Source organism: Bombus flavifrons, chromosome 7, assembly GCF_040668555.2.
Source record: "Bombus flavifrons isolate JBK064 chromosome 7, iyBomFlav1_principal, whole genome shotgun sequence".
Taxonomy (NCBI): domain Eukaryota; kingdom Metazoa; phylum Arthropoda; class Insecta; order Hymenoptera; family Apidae; genus Bombus; species Bombus flavifrons.
The window spans coordinates 12,623,062-12,644,478 of NC_138448.1; the positions used below are offsets into that span (position 1 = coordinate 12,623,062).

General features: G+C 42.2%; 1 protein-coding gene across 3 annotated transcripts in view; it reads right to left on the minus strand.

The window, feature by feature from the left end:
* Nucleotides 1–1,547: 1,547 nt before the first annotated feature.
* The window catches only part of LOC138181616 (POU domain, class 2, transcription factor 2), a 126,379-nt gene continuing 106,509 nt past the window's right edge, over nt 1,548–21,417 (minus strand). For 2 of the 3 annotated variants that reach the window (XM_069116599.1, XM_069116598.1), the window contains 6 exons: nt 11,243–11,379; nt 10,158–10,514; nt 6,928–6,990; nt 6,485–6,804; nt 6,099–6,395; nt 1,548–5,903 (listed from right to left, as the gene is read on the minus strand). In XM_069116599.1, the coding sequence (XP_068972700.1) occupies nt 5,651–5,903; nt 6,099–6,395; nt 6,485–6,804; nt 6,928–6,990; nt 10,158–10,514; nt 11,243–11,379 (1,427 nt within the window). In that variant the 3' untranslated portion in view covers nt 1,548–5,650. The remainder of the gene's footprint in view (nt 5,904–6,098; nt 6,396–6,484; nt 6,805–6,927; nt 6,991–10,157; nt 10,515–11,242; nt 11,380–21,417) is intronic. The other variant, XM_069116601.1, reaches the window with a different exon arrangement.

Here is a 21,417-nt window from a genome sequence, read left to right on the forward strand (position 1 = left end):
TTATCTATCATAGTTAATTAAACCTGGAATTACGATGTAATTAATGTAGACTTAGAGTATTCATTAAGTTATCTTTCAGCTAGTATTATTTGCAAGAAGGGATTGCATTCAATGATAGAACGAACGCATGAGGTATCTATGACGCAGTTTATTATACAATTACAATACTCTTACTAATCATATTATGATAATGATCGTAGTAATAGTATATCCTAGATAACATGAACTATTCCAGATTGATATGACTTTATTTATACAGCTCCATTAGCACACGCGCACACACCCTTTTCCTTTCTCTCTTCCTTTCACTCTAATTTCCGGTAAGTTTTTGAGAGACTAACGCGGAATATCGGGGGCGGACATCAGAAACACGCTTCGCAATTAATTAATTCCTAATCGTAGTGCGTTCCGTGGCATGAGATTTTATGGTCACGAATACGCCGATGAACGCCTTAAAAAGATCGCAAATTTCACGATCACGCCACTAATTCTCAGTACAAAATAGTTTAGACGACTTTGTCATCGAACAAGGACTTCTCCCATTCTCATGACTCTAATATTATTTCACTTAATCTTTTAAGAACTGTCATACCGTGCTCTTGTCATTTCTTTTCTTCTTCTTTTTTTTTTCTTTTTTTTTGCTTCTTAATTAATTATCCTCTAAACCTTTACTCTTGTGTCATCTGTTACAGTGTTACCGTTTAAGGGTACTCCGTTCTTATTATTTAACGTTACCTCTAGGCATTGAAGTCGAACGACGCTCGCGTCCCAATATTTACGAGTTACACATCGAATTGTTTAATAGGCTTCTATATAACGCTAGATTTCTCTCAGAAGACAATTATACACTGCTACTGATTGAGATTAATCAACTAATTCTCGATATACCAACCGTTTTGGCTTTCGTTCCGAAGCGCGTGCTGCCATCTCGAAAAGTTGCGCGCATCCTGCGCGCCTTTTTAGAAACGCGCCACTTTTTCACGCGACTTTTATGCTATTTCGCATCATGTATTTACAGAAAAAACGCGATGGGACGGTAGGAGCAAAATCTTATGCTTTTTCACGCTAAAACTTCGACGAACCTTCATTTCGAATGTTTAACGAAATATCGGTTTGAATATTTAAAATCAGATCAATAAGTTCTATGCCGCAAAACCGTAGCTTCCCGGTCGAAGCTTATTAAAAGGAAAAGTTTACACTGTTTGTAAAAGACAAGTGGCTACTTATAAAATGTTATCAGATATTAATAATTCACGTGGCACATAACGTGTTAACGACAACTGATACTTGATCTTCTTAACCCTCGATTGGTAAGCATGCTGTAATATTGCGTAAACGTGTCCCGAGATCTTGAAAAATCAATGAAAGAATAAAAAAGTGGATTCTAGAAATACAACGATGTAATTTGTTTCGTGTTTACTCTATCGATTAAGAGTTATCAGGTGGATTAGAAAATAATCTAGGATTATTTAAGTACTCTGTACAAAGTAACTAAAACAGGAAACAACAAAGGATAGACAGAAAGAAAATGAAAAACAAAAAGTAACTAAAGTCTGTCTAGCACTTTTATTTTCAAATAATAAAAGTTAAAATATAATGAAATAATAATAATAATTAATAATAATAATAATTAATAATAATAATGATAACCATTGTAATAATGCGTTCATTGCTTAGTGGAATGCGCCGGCTCATCGAAGCCCACGAAAAAGAAAAGTGAACCAGTGACACGTCGATCAGTGGGTGCGGCAATCGTGGGTTCGACTCTAATTATCTCTATTCTATCTACAAAAAAAAAACGCTGTACACCTCCGACGAACAAGGAGAAGAGGAAGAAAAAAGAAAAACAGATAAGGAAAACGCAAACGTGTCCCTAACTCACACTCTGTCATTCACACTCATTTTTTTCGTTCTTCGGCTACAATGGGCTGCTCGTTATGTATCAATTTGTCTCCCGTTTCTATCGTTTACACATCCGTTCACTGTATTTAATTTATAAAACGTCTACGTAATGCACTCAAAACTGGTGCTCTAGGAACTCTTTTTTTTGTATTTCTCTTCGCTATATTTTCTTTCATTCTTTATCACTCTCATTCACATTTTTGTTTCGCTACAGTTTGGTCCACAACTCTGGTAGTGAATGATTCGAAGTAAAACGAAGTAGAAGATCGATTCAAGAGATGAAAACCCGAAGTTGTGTGAAATTATGAAAGGTAGTTATGTGAAAAAAGATGGGAGATGATCGTGTGTGTGTGTGTGTGTGTGTGTGTGTGTGTGTGTGTGTGTGTGCGCGTGCGTGCGTGTGTGTCGAGTGATTTAAGAACGAAAAGACGCGCGTGATCGATATGAGATCTCGTCTCGTACTCGTTTACATACATACATACATACATACACATGTTATATTATATTATATATAATTACGCGTACACGATATATCAGAATATCGAAAATATATTGTGATGTATCGCGTTGCGTTCACATAGCTTCCGTAGAAAATTACATATAATATAATATCAAATATATATATACATACATTATGATAGTAGTACGCATGTACACCTTCGGTTAACGCACTCTCGTGCTTCGTTACAAGAAAAGCTCTTGCAACAAATGTACGTACACGGATTTAATTTGCTGATGTTGGCGATCGTAAGAACGAGGGATTGAGAAATCGAGTTCACCAGAAACAAACCACAATATCAAGAATATCGTATTTAATAAGTAATGTCGCATAAGTGTTACGGTTATCGCCATTTATCAGCACTTAAGCGTAGCGATGAGTTTTCAATTCCTTATCATAGAGCATCTTTAAAATAATTCTTTCACCATCGATCGATATAGATCGAAATTAATTGCCACATGGAAAAGTAGGCTACGAACGAATCAATTCTACGATGTTAGAGTGAAGGTACGACGTTTCCATGATTGCTCGAACTTACGATTGCTATGACGACCAGCGTTGCCCAATGATACCCTATAATTAAGGATTACTTAATAATAAGCGTCGCAATAATAAGAAACGATCGTCACGGTGAATAAATTCGCCGCGGATTCGCTAATCACCGTTCGCTGCCATATCTCCCTATTATTTACAATACGTTTACTTTATACATTTATGTATAGTATGTATATTTATACATGCATATGTATATATTCACGATGCTCGACTACTGCGCAATGTCTTTCTCGTTGCATACATATGTGCTTCATACACACATATACACATAACTAACGTAATATATAATATGTATATGTATATGGACAAACTTCTACATGTATGTAAATCTCTTCAAACACTGTTTCCGTCACCTTGGTTGTACAAGATCATAGCCTTTAACTAGTCACCGGGTGTTTACCACCTGGAAGAATCGATCTGTGCGCTCCAAGATCAGAATTCGCGCTTCTATTAAATGCCATCAGTCTCGTAACCGATTTCTCGATTTCAAAAAATGGCGTTAACGCGAACTCTCGGACCACGAGCGTGTTCAATCGACTCGCGCAAACGTATACGAGCTACATATGTGGAATAATTCCCAGGTAGCCTGTCTATATATGCCGTATGTACAGGTACAGACGTATCTACAACTGCTAAACCTCGTGTCTGTCTAAAAAAACAGAGAATATGAGCATGCCATCCATGTTCACCCTCTTGGAAAAGTAACTTTCGTTACCTTCTTTTACTTTAATTAGAAGATACTTTGGCTTGAGTAATTACAATTCGTTGAAAATCAATCGACCAAGACGCGAGTGAGGACTTCGTCGATGATGATATACGAGCCATATTCTCCTCGAATCCTTGTTTTCACGGTATTATTAGGCCCGCACGTTTCTTTGTATCTTACCTTTTCTTTTTCTTTTTTGCCTACATATACAAATTTATGACACAGATATGTATGAAGACAGACACGCACACGTATGCGTAATTATGTACAATCGTATTGTCGGGCCTCGCCGCATGTTCACCACCTCAAAGGGAACTTGAAACTTGAAGATCAAAAGCTCGTCTGAATTGTATAATATTTTTTTTACTCGATGAAATTAAGCGAGTGGTTGTTTTCATAAAATCCAAACTGTCGATTAATCATTGATTTTCGTTAGAAGAAATTAGAATCTACCATTTTTTATTATTTCTGAGTGGCAGTGAACATTCCAGTTTCCACGAACTTGGTGCTTCTTTTCTTTAGTAATAGACGAACTTTCTCTCTCGAGGAATTGGAGACTCCCTTGTAAGTGGCACGTAAACCCTGCTTACCACGAAGAGGCGAGTACTTGTCAAAAGTGTTCGCCCCCTTCGAAGGAACCGTCGATCGCGACACCACGAATTCAGCAAAACGGCAGGAAGATTTAATTCGTCTGATTCATGTGTTCTCTCGTTGTTCGTCGTAATCTCGATCGTGTGTTCCGTCGTGATTCGTTGGACGAATGCTCGTGAAAAATTTAAAGACTCTATTCTCTTGTCTTTCTCCGGTGGCTTCACGATTTCGAAAAGTTCAATTCTCGGATTCTTCGAGATCGTGAAACAGCACGCACGAAATGTAGTGCGTGATCGGAGCGACGTTGAATCGCCCGATGGGCAAAAGGAAACTCGAAGGACGCAGAGGAAAACCAGTCGATAATTACAGGTATCGTCGAACGATTCCCCCCATGATAAATATTTCATGATAATTCAAATGAGAAACTGCAGAAACCGATTAAGGTACTGTTTTATGACGGTTCGCGGCCGGTTATATTCGCGTCGTTAATTACATCTTGTAAATAAATGTCGAATGGCGGCAACGATCCTGCACTATTTGCTATGCGGGAATGAAGACCTCAAAGCTATTTTGAATTCTGATTGAATTCAAATTTAACCTGTAATTTGTATCATCGTTTCTTCAATTTTTTCAAATGAAATAAATGCATATTTCAAGTTGGAAAAATTGCAGTATTTTTATATACAATGTATAACAATCACATAAGCTTTGAAGACTTCGTTCCGCGCGATATCGTCATCATCACTACAATCAACGCTTCCAACCGAATAATCCAGCCGATAAACATAATACTGTGAGAAAAACACGAAACGTTCAACGAAACACGATGTTCGATAAATCGATGTCTTTGGACGATACACTGCATTTCTTGAAGTTTAAGTTTTTACCTAAGAGTCTCTTTGTGGCGTTCCATGTTTGATGCCTTTCCATAATGCCTCTCCGTTACTCGTATACTCTTTATAAGATAGATATACCTTGATAATTCCTCCTCCGATCATCCTCTTCACTTCAGAATTGATTGATTATAACAATCCATAATTAAAGATTGCATTCACTCCTGACATAATCTCTTCCAAATCGCATCTCTCGACACCAGGATATGTTTCGAATCGTATCGTGAAGTCAGCTAACATTCCAAAATTTCTGCTCCATTCCCATGGCCGTATATTGCTCGATCCTGTTGGTTCCATCGCGTCAAATTCCCTTTGGTAACGAAATCCGCCGACGGGCGTTCGCTAGATAGTCACTGAATCATCGCCAACGATGGACTAGCTAACGGATTAGTGATAGAATTCTGTTAGATTGCACAAACGTCGTTGTTGTTGTTGTTGTTGATGTGATGGCTGTTGATGGTGTTGATGAAAAAGCGCGTCCCCCTGATGGGTGGGCTGCTGGTGTCACTCGTGGGACTTGCCACTCAGTGGGTGGTAGTTTCCACCTGCTGAAGCCACCAGAGCCAAGGGTAATGGTGAACCGAGGGGTGTGGGGTGAGGGTGAGAGTGTCCCATGCCTGAAGAGTGCGTCGTAAGAGCTAGAGGACTACCGGACATGGAACTTGCGAGTGATGCGAAGACTGATGGTGCTGGGGACGCCATTGTTGGACTGCCCATTGCTGCTGTTGGCGGATTGATCCTTTTCTCTTTTTGTCGTCTGTAATGAAATAGAATATGATGATAACGTGTTTCGTTAAACATTTTCATCGACGCTAAAACTACTAGTTCCACTGGAACCAATTAAAATCACTGGTATCGTACCATTTTAATTTTAAGTAACTATACGTATTAAGGGCCGATAGTTTTAGTGTTAAAAAAATTGAAGAATAAAATTGGTACTTTTCAGGCTTACCTATTGCAAAACCACACCCGAACAACTTCCTTTTCCATGGCTAAAGTGTCTGCTAATACGGTAATTTCTTCAGAAGTTGGTTTCGGGTTCTGTACGAACGCTTTCTCCAGAGCAACTCTCACGCTGGTTTCTATCGACGTCCTTTTCTTCCGCCGCCTGCCGATGGCTTCCGGTGTAGTAAGTGGATTCGAAAGAGAATTCGGGTTGTTCAACGAATTATCCGCGTCTTCCAACCACTTTTGTAGGAGGGGTTTCAGTTTGCACATGTTCTTGAAAGAAAGATTTAATGCTTCGAACCTGGCGAGCAGAATAAGACAATCGAGTCATAAAATGGTAATAAAACCTTTTACTTCTTCGCCTCATTTGTAATTATGAAAAATATCCACCTGGAGATCGTCGTCTGAGAGAAATCGTTGCCATAAAGTTTGCCCATAGCTAGGCCAACGTCGCCTTGGGTGAAGCCGAGTTTGATCCGCCTCTGTTTGAAGGTCTTGGCGAACTGCTCCAGTTCCTCGAGGTCCGTAGTCTCCTCCGGCGATGGTTCAAGCCTCGGAGGCGGTGGTTTCACCGCTGGAGGCGTGCCAGGTGGCGGTGGTGACCTTTGTTGCCCTAAACTTCGACCAACTAGGCCTCCGCTACCCTGAAGAGCTTGCTGCTTCTGTAGAGCTTGCAGTTGCTGGGCTGCCTGCGCTACTGCCTGCTGCACCTGATGACACATAATTGAATCCTCTTTTTTTTTTCGTTTGATTCTCTAAGTAGAATCGGTAGAAAATATTAGAGACGCATTTGGCGTTAATTGATGGATCTTTAATTTAATGGTCTGTCGTACCTGCATGGACTGTGAGCGCGGATGACTGGATCTTGAGGAGTAGCCACCGCCCTGCAACAGCCCCTGCAAGACGTTAACGACCATTGATCGTTATCGTACACGTTTTCCCCGGTACGAACAATTCTATTTATTTCTGTCTAAGGCTTCTCGATCTAAAAAGTAATTTTTAAATATTCTATCTTTATACTGTTTCTACATTTACCGAGCATGATTCACACCTGCAAGTCACAGAAACGATCCTAATTCTGCCGCTGCTCTTAAATTTTTATTTAATCTTGTACTTAGTGTACAAACGAAAATACGCTTTTTAACATTATAAGAAAATCCCTAGTACAAAGTTGAAATTGCGCATGTCGATAACGATATTCCCATATTTTCTTCGAACTTAAGATATTTTTAGGCGACAGAAATAGATCGGATTAAAAGTGATCGAAGGAACCCGGTAGGGTTGAAAAGAAATCTTCGCTTCTTTAAGGGCCTTCGAAATCTGAATATCTGTGAACTACTCTTGAAACGCCGCGCCAGTTATAGATCACGGTAATCTTTCTAACCCCTATTCGAGATAAATAGTACACGTTAAACCAAGCTGCTCACACGTCGGTAGATTAAGCGGTTTCTATTGGAAAGGCGACACGTGTTGCGCTCGTGGACAGGTACGAGAGGAGTCGCCGAAGGGGCGACCGGACCGATCGATTATCATCACCCTTTTCTTAACCAGATGCTCGATTACGAGAAGAAGGGGCACGTGCAAAACGAGTCGCCCGGAGAGGAAAAGGGTTTGGGATTGGTCGCGTGTCGAGCCCGTTTATGCTTATTGTCGACCGCGAAGACACCCTGCGAAGGGTGCTTAGAATATCGCCACGTGCCGTCACACGCGGGTTACAAGACTCGAGATTCACCTGTACACGCGATTCTTTAAGTTGTCAGACTATAAAAACTAGAAAGCATGACTTGTTAGTTTTATTTCCTGTGTCTTTCAGAGATATTGTTAATTTCGATTGAATCGTTGAAATCAAGTCGGTGAAAGTACTACAACTGCAACAACAATCATGACGCATTGCTAATCTATGTGATTGTAAGTAATGATAAGAACTGTTAGAAAGCAAATCGAACTCTTTATATTCAGGAAATCGAACATTTTGATCTCTCTCCGTCGTATTAATCCTGTAATAGCGTAATAAACAAAATGACGGAAAATTCAGAATGAACCATTAAGAAAATAATTATCTCTTGTCTTCAAGATCTTTTGCATTTCTGGTATCAGGTATGGAAAATACATGCTTTCAATTTTTCATTGAAGATAAATATTAACAATCGCAATACACTACTATTTTTTGTGAGTTGTCCGAGGAACTCTACGCCGTCCGAAGATTAATGCCACGAATTGCTTCGAACGTGAGACGTTGCGTGTCAGCTGGTAGCCCAAAACACGCACGAAAGGAATTGAATCAGTGTTACGGACGACTTCCGCCATGCGTGTAATCCTTGAAAAGAATCCGGACTATGATGCAGGTTGCAAGGCACTCGAGGAAGGGTTGCGCGATCAAGGAATACGTGTGTCTGGGTTTTTAATCCCGCGACTGTTTCCAAAAGGGGAAAAAAGCCAGGGGGGTTGGTCGATGTAAACGAAGAAAAGGACGAGACGAAGGAAGGAAGAAGATGGAAAATTAAGGGAGAGGAGAGATAGCGAAGGATAGAAAAAAGAAACAGCTTGGCCACGTGTGAGGTAACAAAAGGCACCCCGTGGCAAGGTGCCGAAGGGATCTCCTTGTTGCACCTTTCAAAGAAGACACGGAAGACCCGTGGCTTTAATCCTCGCAGCTACGTATATCACGGCCATTAAATCTGCTCAAGTTCGAAGTCGTTTTGTTAGTTTTTCCAGGAGGTTACGTAGGACGTGCACGCGCTTCACGTGACGGAATCTATAGAAATTTTTTCGTAAACGCGCGCAGACCCTGAAGGCCTTCATTCAACGTTCTCGCTGTAGGGAGGGGATAAAATCGGCCGAGATTCAGGAAGGAGGATCGTTTTTCATCGTATCCCCGGATATATCGATTTTTCTTACTTCGATCCGCAGGATCTCGAGGGACAAAACACACAAAACGAACGATATTCAGGGTATGTTCTTTACGAGGATGCAGGTGATGAATGTATTTGCTCCCCATTTTTTATCTTAACAAACGAAACGTCCGACACAGTCAATTTATTTATACGAAGAAAATAGAGAACGTTTCTAGAAAATCTATAGAAAAATCTGCTTATTCTTGGAATTTTATTGTAGACAGGCAAACGTTTTTTTATAGTCGACAAATCGTAATTATATGATCGCTCGACGATCACAATCGGAGAATCGAACACACCCAGTTCCTTTGTAACGAACATAACAGAGATTTTTAGATAGTCTATAGAAAATCCTGTGTATCCTTGAAATTTTATTGGAGACTGAGCAATATTTTTCCATACTCGTCAAATTCTAATTATTCGACCGATCACGATTTTCCACTTGTCAGAGAGAAAACGCGAGGCCAAACGAGTACAAACCCTGTCCCTTTGTGACATCTCCAGCCGGCTATCTCCGCGTCAAATCGAGCGAATCGTCCCCGAAGAATAAGACGTCTACTTCTTTTCGGGCAGTCGATCAGATACCGCATGGAACGTCGTCTCTGGGCTCGCGATCATCTACCTCCACCATCCCCGCTAGCCGCCGACGCGACGATTCGAATCGAATTCGCATCGAGTGTGTAATTCGGTAAAGTACCCGGATGCCCGGAGAACAATGATGTCGGAATTCGAGTGCACGGGATGCATTTGTTCGCGCTCCCAGCGTAATACCTTTGGTCAGAGATAGAAAACGCGCCCGATTTTCGACAGCTCTTTATATTTTACAGAGGAAAGAGGATCCTGCTGCTGCTGCTGCCTTCGGCGTTTTCACGCTCAGTTTTTCTGCTTTTTTTCAATTCTCAATATTCATATGATGCTCGAATAATCGAGATAATGTTAATATTCATTCGAATGAGACATTTTATTTCGCTAAAATTTTAGGATCTAGAGTTCAGTTATTGTATGGTCATCGTTTTGAAATTTTGAATACGAAAATAAAATTATCGCAAAATCGGAGAAACAGCCATATTGCCACGCATCTTTCAACTATCTTACCAGCAACAAAATTTTCTTTCCATAGTTTAGTACTACAGCGATCTAGGAAAGGTAATGTCGAAGGTTTCACGAACCTGGTTCTGTAAGAAGAACTGCGCCTGAGCCGGAAGCTGGCCCGCTGCAGCAGAGTTAGCTTGCTGAAACATTGCCAACTGCTGCAACTGTTGCTGCAGCGAATGTTGTTGTTGTTGAAACGTCGAGGCCAATGCCTGGATCTCCTGTGGTCCGAGAGCGCCAAGAGGTCCGTGCATCAGCAATTGCTGGCTGACTAGTTGAGCAGCCAGGGCAGCTTGCGAGTTGCTGCTGTTCTGCTGGCCTGCCGTATGCTGCTGTTGATGACTTCCGGTTATCTGGCTGCTCACCCCGGAACTAGGCGAGGAGGCGCTGCCGCTGGTTCCGCTGCTGCTGTTGCGGTGCGACACGTCTGTGACCTAAAACATATTTTCGTTGTTAATTGTTGATTGTAAATTGTGACGAATAAAAATACTGCCGATAAAATAATTCGAGTTTGAAGTAACTTACATATTACAATTTTGTGTTTCCAATTAAATAGACGTAAAATTATATATATGTATCACTTAAAGATTACTCGAAGATAAATAATAATGAACTACCCCTTTGGTTTCGAAGTATTCAGACACGGACATAAATGTTTATATATTGATAATTGAAGCGTTACAAATGAATTGGGACACGATGATCAGATGAAAAAGAAAGAATCGATTTTCATGGAATTGCGTGGGAGCAGAAATCGGAGGAACACGGAAGAGCTACCCTGCCCTAATGTTACAAAGTAAACGGCGTCGAACAAAACCGTGTTTACACTCGACCAGGTCAGGATATTGGTCACTACGGTCCATCCTGCGCTTTTGTGTTTTAAAACCTACATCCCTCCCTGTCCGTCCTTCCTGTCGTTCATCTCGCTAGTGGCTTCCTTTATTTATTTGCCAAATATTGAACGGGAGCACTTTTTGCGCTCTTCACGAATGACTGTAAAATATCGAGCCATCTTGTCGTCATTTCGAGACAAAAGGGAGCTTTTTTTTTTACAAAAGGGAAGCACCACCGGAAGCTGTGATTCCCGATGTTACCAGCATCTTCTTTGACCAATAGTTTGTCTTTGAGCGAAGGTAAAAAACAAAGCAGAGAGTATACTAACCAGATTGAGAGCTTCCCTATCCGAGTCCATGGAATCGTGATCGAGATTCGCCTCAGTGGCATCTTGAATATCACTGGTGATACTCCTATCGTCACCGCTGAGATCGGGTCCATCCACCTCACCATGAAGGTCTGCATCTGTAAAAAATAAGAAAAGTCCATCTTTAATTATCACTTTCTTCTTTCAACGACTACCTAATTAACGCAACATTCAACGCTGAAGGGATCTTTGGTCGAAGAGATTCCTAAGTTCAACTCTAAATTCACTAGCGAATTCAATGTACGACAGATCGTACAGTTGTTGTTGTTCTGCGGCCTGTACTTCTGATGAAGGTAACGCGTGGGGGTGCAAGTTGGTGTGCTGGTCGCATCAAGTCGCATATCCGCAAAGATCATCCTGGGCTCTTCCAGGAAGACCATCATGACCTCGTTTGCCTTCGAGGATCCTCGTGGCCCGCTGTTTGAGGTAACATTAGGTTTGGCTTCAAGATCCAGCACGACGGTCAATGACCGTGACCTTTGGGTGCGGATCGACTCTGGACCATCAACTATCTTCTTCTTTCCACGTATCTGCCCTTCGGCATCGTGACGATTGGTCACCACATCTTTTGGGAGAGATCGATAAAATCGAATATATTTCCTAAGAATCGAATATATTATATTTCCAACCACGGTGACAATTTTGTATGACAAAGTTATCGAAGAAGTTTGATATGTTCAAGAAATGTTAATATAAAGCTACCAATATACTGATAATGTGAATAATCAACACCATTCACTGCCGGTACCGATCGAACTGAATATTCTGGTATAACGTCCAAGGGCAGTCACCAAGGATTCCGAAGGTCACAACGAAAGCCAGTGGTCCTCATCGAAGGACCGATACAGAACGAATGTTAGGATGACGCAACGAAATCGTGCCCCTAAGGACGACCGAATCCTCCCCACCACCACGTGGTTGGAAGGGGCTTTCGATGATTGGTCGTTGGTATTGAAAGATCTCGTACGATTGGCTATCCTGGAAAACCCTTTGGCCCTTTGCTCTCCCTCCACCTCGCGGAACAACTCTTCGCGCACCCATCATCGTATCTTATGACCAGCCTCCCTCGCCACCCTTTTCTTCTTCTTTCGCTGTTACGCGCCCCCTGAAAAAGGGGTACGTGCCGGATAATGGCACGGAACCGATTCGTTTGGTTCGAGAAAACGAGCTTACGCGCCCTCATTGGTCCTGCGCGTCAGTCTAACGGTTTTTAATAATAATTATTTCGATATGCCGGGGCAGCGGAGGCCGTTCCGCATTCTTCGAAAGGGGATTTGCGGCATGACGACCGTCATGCGAAACCTTGTTCACGAATGGATCTTTGCTTCAGAGGTTAACGCTCTTAAAATATAACATTTGTATGAAACTTATGTTGAAATATAACATCCATTTCGAGTCTATATGAGTCTAGCAAGATTAATGATAAAAGACAAGAGAACGACGATGAGCAGCTTAATAGAAAAGGGCTTTTCTACTATTCTTATTTTATCGGGGTGAAGTCTGAATGGCTATTTGGACCGCGAGAACAAGAAAGGTCAGTGAACCAAGGTAGCGAAGAAAGGAAGTCTCTTAGCCACTTGGACCGTCGAATTTTCCCATCGATGTGAGGACAAAGACCGAGAAGAGACGGCCAGGAATAGATAAACGCTCGCGAAACGCTCGTAAAAAGGTCGAAGAAGTCGCAGGTGGGGATGCTCGCTACTGTGGGACGAGACTCGTAGTCAGGGAGAAAGAAGGTAAAAAAAAAATTCAAAATCCTGTGAATCCCGTGAATTCGACGCAAAAGTTTCACGAGGTTCGCTCCGCATTTCGTTCCTCCGCATCTGTGCCCCCTTCATACCTGACGTAGATTCCCCTGAAACGATGAAAAAAAAACGGTAGAAGAGAGTCGACAGATCAGGTAGGGCAGCCTTGGACAGTAAAAAGCCTCCGTATTGGTGGATTCCCTATAAAATTTCAGTTACTCGTCCTCGTTTTCTCGCGCGGCCGATTACACCCTGGCTTCGATCTTTCCTACCCTCGAGTGACGCGTTCGAGACGCAAAAAGCAGGTACACAAAGTCTACACACGGACGAACACGTCGGTTTCCCTTTTCACCCCTGAATTTGCATCGTCGATTCCCCTCTTTTCATCAAAATTACGCTTTTTTCTCCGTGAGAAGGTCCCGCGGCTCTCTAACATTCGAAAAGAAGAAGGAGAGGGAGGGGAGAAAGGATTTTTGGGGTGAATTACGTCGGTTCCTATTTTTCCACCCTTTTCCAGTAGCGCTCTCGTGAAAGGCTCTGCGACTTCTTGTTCAAAAAATAACGTTTATCGGCGACGACGACGACGACTACGAAGACGCCAGGTGCGAACTCATCCACCAACGGACGCCTAGATAAGGCGACCGATGTTTTGCTTTCCTCTTTTTCCACCACGTTTTTGTCCTATCGCGATTAGCTGCGATGCGATTGGTGGTGCTTCAGGTTTGAAAAAAAGCGCAACGAACGTTGCACGAAGCTTCTAATGGAACGGATCGATGGAATTGAGGAGAGGAGGAGAGACGATACTTCTGGAAGAGACGTTGGAAGCAACGGTTTTTTGACGAACGTTCACGAGCACTGTGAACGATACAGCAACAGTCAAGAAAGAAGTCTCAAATACATTGGAAAGTTAAAGAAATTTTCAAGTAACTCTTTACAAGTTAACCGAATATTCAAAAACTTTACCATTTGAATATCTAAATATTCGAATATTAAAAATTCGTATCAATTATCTTTACGATTAAACGCAAATCCATTCTCGACAAGTTTCCAACCCTCGCTCGGTAATAAATTAACCACCCTCCAGGTGCATTAATACCAAAAATTCTGGGAGCGAGATCCTATCTTGAATCTCCGACACGTCTTTGTCCCGCATCTGCATACACCAAGGGAGTTTTCGGTGTCGTTCGAAGTGAGACCCGCTTACAATAGTGGTGCCCATGCAATTTCGACGCATTGGGGCTCGTTTAACGTTTGCACGACTGACACGGTGACCGTCTATCCATCATCCACCTACGTTTCCACGATCAAGCTGCACGCACACGTAACAGAATCCATTCTGAACAACCGACTGCAGCTGGACGTTCGCAACAATCTTCGATTTTCTCTTTCCTTCCTCTTTTTCACAAGCGAGGGAAAAGCCGGGCGCCGACCTGACCTTCGTGTCGCAAAGTCCAGGTTCGGGGAAACATCGGACACATACGTCAGGTGATAAAATAGCACAATGAGACACCTGAGCTGCACCATTGCCGGCTACGATGTCTGGATGTTTCGAGGATGATGATTTTGGGAAACTTGGTTGCTTACTGGTTCAAGGGTCGTTTCTAAATGATCGGAGAGTTCGAGTAAATATTTTCAACGTATTAGCGAAGAATTTCGTGGTACCTTCGCGGTTTTGTCGGGGGGTTGGAACCGATGATTCAGTATTCTGAGCAGTACAAGTGTTTCTTTATATAATTCATTTTTATATAATTATATAATTTTATATAATTATAATAATATTATAATTTTTATATAATTTTATATAATTATTTTTCCATTTATGTTGAAAGTTATTTCGAAAGTACGATTTCCATTGCTACAGAATTTGACGAAACCAAGCAAAATTTCACGCGACTAATTTATACTTAAATTTGCATCGATTAAGTTCTACACAATAACGTCTCAAGTTCTAATATTAGAGCACTAGGGCACTGCGAAATTTCGTTCGTGTGACAATTTCATTCAAATTGCATGGAAATGCATTGAATAATTCTATTTAATTCATCCGAATGCATCGGATGAATAACGTCAGTTTTCTCCACCCACGACGTAAGAATCGCCACGAAGGCGAAGTTCCATTTTCTCGATGAATTCCGCTGTGCAACAAAGCTTCCCCCATCCCTGTCCACCTTCCTTTCTCCGTCTTCTTCCCGTTCGTTCTTCTCGCCTGGGATCAGCCGATGTTTTTGTTCGACCAGGCGAGAATAGCCAGAGCAACGACGAAGGGCACGTTGCCCTTTTCTCGCGATCTACATAAAATATCGATTCTTTCAGCGTTCGGGAAAAATATCGACGAGTCACGAACACCCATGCACGAGTCTCTCCCTCTTCCTCCATCGTCGTGATCTTCGTTCTGCTCCTATCGTGAAACCGGCTCTTCTCGGTTTAACGAACGGCATCACAAAGGAGAAATCGTTATTTTCACGGGTCTACCCGATTTCGCGGTTGCATCCCTCGCTTTCTGTATGTTCCGCTCCCCTCTGCTCCGCCCTCGAATCGGCCCTCTCTCAATCGCGGTCCTCCTTTTGCTCAATTTACTCCAAACTCACCTTTCCACCCTTCCTTGTTTCTTCTGTTTCTGTGTTCTCTGCCCTTTCTGCGATAGATCTTCTACTTTCAAAATTCGTAACGGTCTCCTCCGAATACGTGTAAATTAACTCTTTCGCAATTATGCAGTTTTCCACTTCCATCGCGATTTACTCAATTTTCCGTAAATTCTCTCGATTGTCATCCACCTTTTCCCTATTTTGCTCTTCTATACTATTATCATCATCTTAGGCCGTTTCGCTGTGACCTTTGCAATTTTGTTGTATTATGCTCATCGAGTTCTTCGTTCCATAATTCGATTCTTAAAACTGTGCATTAAATTCAGTTTAACGCTGTAAGTTAGAAATTGCATCATCTATACGCTACGAAAGGGGCAGAAGATTTGTTCGAAGGGAAGATCTCGAAGAAATTGTCAAATCTTGTCGCTGCACATTGAAGAGAAACGATTCGAAAGAAATCTCTGCTCTCGATTTACCTGGCTGCTTCGCAGGCAGCGTAAGATCGCATTAAGTCTCGTTCCATCTTCGTCCTGCATATCACACGAGGTAGCAGAATGTCTAAACGGCATCTGCCTTCGCGTCGTTTCTTCGTCGCCATTCTTACGTAAGGGAACTAGCGACAATGCAACCCAACCACCCCTACGTCTACGGGGGAGGAATGTCTGGCCCATTATTCCACGCTATGTGCACCGCCTGTCAACCGACTTACGATTTTATTAGGGCCTTACATCATTCGATTATGCCTGCTCGGTCCGTTTTCATGCATGGCGGGCTCGACGAGTACCGCGATGCGAAGGAAACGAAAGAATCGATCTCTCGTAAACGATTCCATCGGAGTAATTTTATCTCAATTTCATTCGTACGCCATTAAACAACTATTTAAATGTTCATTAAATTTAAAAAATTGCAATCTTTAAAATTGCTGCGAAGAGTTAGCAACTATGTTTAATTTCTTTTTAGATAAATTGAATTTTGTTTAAGCCTAAATTTTTCACTGTTCAAGACTTCCAGAGAACCTACAAAAGTTCTGGGATACTTTCAATGTTTCCAAGCCTCGCTAGGTCAAACACGTGAAACATGTTTCGATAAAAATAAAAGTTCGTTTCACCCAGAAAGGGAACTCGTCGCAGGAAAATTCACTGGTGAAATTTCGCTGCATTTCCTTCATTTTCTCTGCACCGATTCGAGTCTTCTAAACTCGGTTTCTGTTTCTTCCTAGACAGCGGTAAAGGTGTTGTCCTAGGATCAGAAATCGAGGTAGTTAAAGCGAATCTGACTATAGCCGAGGATTCACATCGAAAAAGGGGGAAGGCACGAGGGGGCTAGATCCACGAGCCAATGGAATAACAGTTTCCACTGGCGTGTTTTGAAGCAGCGGTGCCGGCGGTTCGGCAAGGGTGACGAGAGAAGGGGTGGACTGGTTTTCGAGCAACGTGTGGGGTGAGTCTAAAACCGTTAGGTTGGTCGCGTGCTACCAAAGGCACGTGGCCTTCCTCTCCTTCTCTTATTCTCTCTTTCTCTTTCTTGACTACGCACGCGCACGTACACGCGTGAATCTTGCTCCAATCCTGCGTACGCATGGTTCTCTTACGCATGGTTTTCATGCAACGACGTCGCATGATGGAGTCAAAAATCATTCGTAAGTAGAAAATTCACGATATTTCATATACGACAAAATAGATTTACTACACTGCCCACCAACGTAATTTTTGTTATGTACGATCAGTATATACGTTTGAGTATGTTTCAACCCTCTTCAAACAAATGACTTCAGTAAGGCGTATAAACTAAACAAAAGAAGTCGATGCAAAAAGGGTTCATGAAGATTATTACAAATTATTTCTATTAAATAATTACATAACAATTGAAATTCCTACAGTGTAGATTCGCTGTTTCAACCCTATCAAGATTTCTGAGAACAAAGATGTTAAAAGCTCCGAGAGATTGCAATTATTTCATTGCGCAAATCAATCAGAAAGATCGCCAAGCCCGATTATCAAAAAACACATGTTCCATAGAAACTCGGCCGATTATCTTTCGAACGAACAACATCGAAAGCTGTTTATACGCCTAATAACCAAGAACGCTTCCACTTTCTTAATTAAAGTCAACGGAGCGTCGAATTTATTCCGCCCAAACCACGAAAGCCAACTCGGTGCCAGAGGCTATCGATTGTCGGATATAGAACGCTCAGGTAAAATTAAGAGGCAGGTAAGCAGCGAGAGCGAGATTCTTGGACACATGGCGCCATTAGCAGCGGTGAAAACGAGATATTCGAGGACGAACGTGGGTCGGGACAGATGCAGGATCGGTAAATAGTCGACTTGGATGGCAGACCGTCGATGCTGATCGTCGTCATCGACAGCTACCGTTATAATGAAATCGAGACAGACCCCTTGGCACGTGCTTCTGAAACGAACGCGAGCCACTCTCTCTGCTTTCGTTACTCGTGTATTCGCTTATAAGACTGCTGCGCTGCATAACGGTGCATCGAGATGCAGTCTGCGATTACAGATGGTCAAACCCATTGTAAAAACAAGAAAAAAGAGGAGAAAAAAACAGGACAATCTAAATAGAAGAAAAATGAAAATAGCGTTCCTCGAGGGGTAGATATCTTCTTAGATAGCTGCAGTAAACAGTAGAATATTCCAACATCGTCTTACAGAATCGACAAAAATAAATAAATTTGTTAGAAATTCTGTTGACTAGAGATGGCTTTCGATATGCATACAAACGAATAACGATAATTTACTTATTTGGTATGAAAATATGGCACAGATATATTCTTCGAAGGTTCGAAATTCCATCAACGTCGACGTTTTAATTGCTAGGAAACAAAGAGTTTTGAGAAGCAACGAATAAATCTGGAATAGAAGGCGAAACTGAGACGCGTAGGAAACGAAGATACTCGCAGAGGCAATTACGAGAAAAAGCGACGAAAAGCAATTAAGGGCTTAGAAAGTCCATCGTGTTCGGCGATGCGATAAGAAAAATGGTCTGCGGCCGAGCGAGGCGCGCGGCCACGTTCACCGTAAATTTCCGATAAGGAAATGAGACTATGCATATGAAAGCAAGGGTTTCCGCGAGGGAGTTCCACGTTGCCACTCCAACTCCATTTACTGGGGGCACCCCCGCTGCTGGCTGGCAGTGATGTATGGCACGGTAAGCCTTCGTGCTGACCGCTATCGACGATATTCTGCGTTTCCTCGTCTTCCACTTCGCAAACACTCGATTTCTGAGTCGCTTTCTCGCCTCGGCGATACGAAGGTGGCGCCAACCGCGAGAAGATCCATGCGACATTCGCAACATTGTGTCAATTGCAGGGAATATGTGTTAATTGGTACGTTAGCGTGATGGATATCATGGTTAAACGATGCTTCGTATGCTGTACATTTAGAATTGCAACGATGTTATGAGATACAGGTCATTGTGTATCATTTCTTAGAAATATCGAAAATTCTAATTGAAGGCTAAACTGTTATTAATTCGGATACAAACGTTTTAACCTTCGTATCAATACAAATTATCTACGTCGAGGAACGTGCATTCAAAGCTACGTATGACACTTGCATGGAATGCAACGTTATCTCAAACGTGTTATATTTTGTAAAATATCCATTGAAACATTGACCCATCACGTGCTTGAAAACCGCATAGAGGTGGCAGAAAGCGGACAGCGAAGGAAAACGGAAACCAGAGGGTGGGTAAAAGGGGAGGGAAGTGGCGAGATTATTTGAATATCCCATATTTAAGATTCGTCCGGCGTAGTACGGGGCAGTGATTGCCGAGTTGGCAGGCCGGTCACGTGGCCGGCACGTCATACACGTCAAACCGACCCCCGATGGAAGCCACCCCTATTGCGCCTAAGGCCGGCGGCCAGCGCTGCGAACACTTTACATTCTATTTTCACGCTGTACTGACCTCGATGTATGCGACTTTCTTAACATATTCGCTGGATATTGCCTGCTGGCACGTGCTCTCGCTTACCCGATCGATATTCATCCTTGAAGCGACAATGATTTCCGAACGCGCTTAGAATGGCACCCGTCATATTGCACCATGGAAATCTCATAAATCTCTGACAAATTTATCACGCTGGATAATTTCCAGTTATTTCGACGACCATACACTTCTCTAGGATATAATTTTTACGCGCCAAAAAGTAAGAAATTTATTCACGTGATGTCAATACTCCCAGTTATGATCCTATATCTATTACGTTCACACGAGAAAAATTCGAATATTCACAGACTGAATAGCAACGTAGAACCATAGAAATTTTGAATGTCGAGTTCAATTCTTCGTGAAAGTAAAGCGGAACAACCAAAATCCGATTCTGTGGTGTTTAAAATCGTGGTCACGGTTAATTCATTAACAACAAGGGGTAAATAGGGTGATTACAGTGTGCTGGTCATGTAAAGGCTCCCCCTGAAAAAGCTGACGAGCACCTGACGTTCGAAATGGGGTTTGCCCACTATTTTATGCGTGTCACCGCCCCCGCAGTGTTTTCACGGGACGACGAGCACCCCCGGATTTTTACCCGGGGCTGTTCGCGACCAGTCCCCGCCAAGGGGAGGACATCTAACCGAGTTAAATAACGCTACATTAGCGTCCTTCGTCGATACAAGGCCAGTCCGAGTGTGAAATACCCTCAGGCTTATCAGGCCGCAGCAGAGCTTTTTTTATTAGCTTTCGGCCGATCGTGCTTCAACCATCGAAGCTCATCCAGACGAGTTTTCGCGAAAAGGAAATTCTACGGGATATAGGAGGTCATACTTTCACCACGGGACGCGTTTAATCGACCTTGGTATTCGTTTCTGTAACGATGAATGGATCTGCCTACCCTTATCCATTTCCTCTTTCCTGAAATAATCTCTCTCTATACACGAAGAAAATTCATTTTGAAAACTCGAAGAGTCTAAGGTTCGAATATTTACTTTTCAAACTTATTTTCTCTACTTATTTTTAATACTGCAAAATTCTTTGCAAAATAGATCAATTTACCTGGACCAGTGATTCAATGCGTTTATTTAAACGTAAACTCCTATTATGCGACACTACTGTTGTATCAATTTCAATTACGCGAACTATTTATCCCTCGACTAGTTTATACATACACCCTACTCATGTAGTCGGATGAAAAGTGATTTTTTTTATTAATTAAAGTAGCAAACATAGATATATAAAAATCATTATTTTAATATATTTTGATAACAATCGTATAGTACTGTCAGACTACAATCAAAATACAAACACTGCGTCTAATGGCGCAAAATGAGTGACGAATGATGAATACAAGAAGTCGCAGGGCAAGTGTATTAAGATATAATGGCAACCGCGAATGATTTTATGGGCGACATCTCGCACGACAGGGCAAAATAACGGCAAACTTCAACGTGTCTCGGAACGATCGTGGTGGAGCCCGATAATACATTTAATTACTCCCTTCGGAGGGTTACACGATATGGCGAGGTAGCAATGTCCGCGCTCCGTGTTCCTCGCATAACCGAGCCGTTTACCTGGCCGCGTCGCTCTTTGTCCTTTTGCTACAATCACCGTCGTCTAGACACGGCCACCGTTTCCTCCGCGAAATGACAATTACATAGCACCGGGATCGCCTCTCGTCGACTGTTTCGAGGGAAGAAACGATCCGGTTGTTCTGATCCTTCTCGAACGAGAAACACCTCCGCCAGAAGCTTCGTTTTGGTACAACTATTGTTTAGTGGAACTCTTATTCCTTTCAAACAAATGAATTATACTATGGTTTTGTATATGAATAATAATTAATTGGGGAACTGTTGTAATT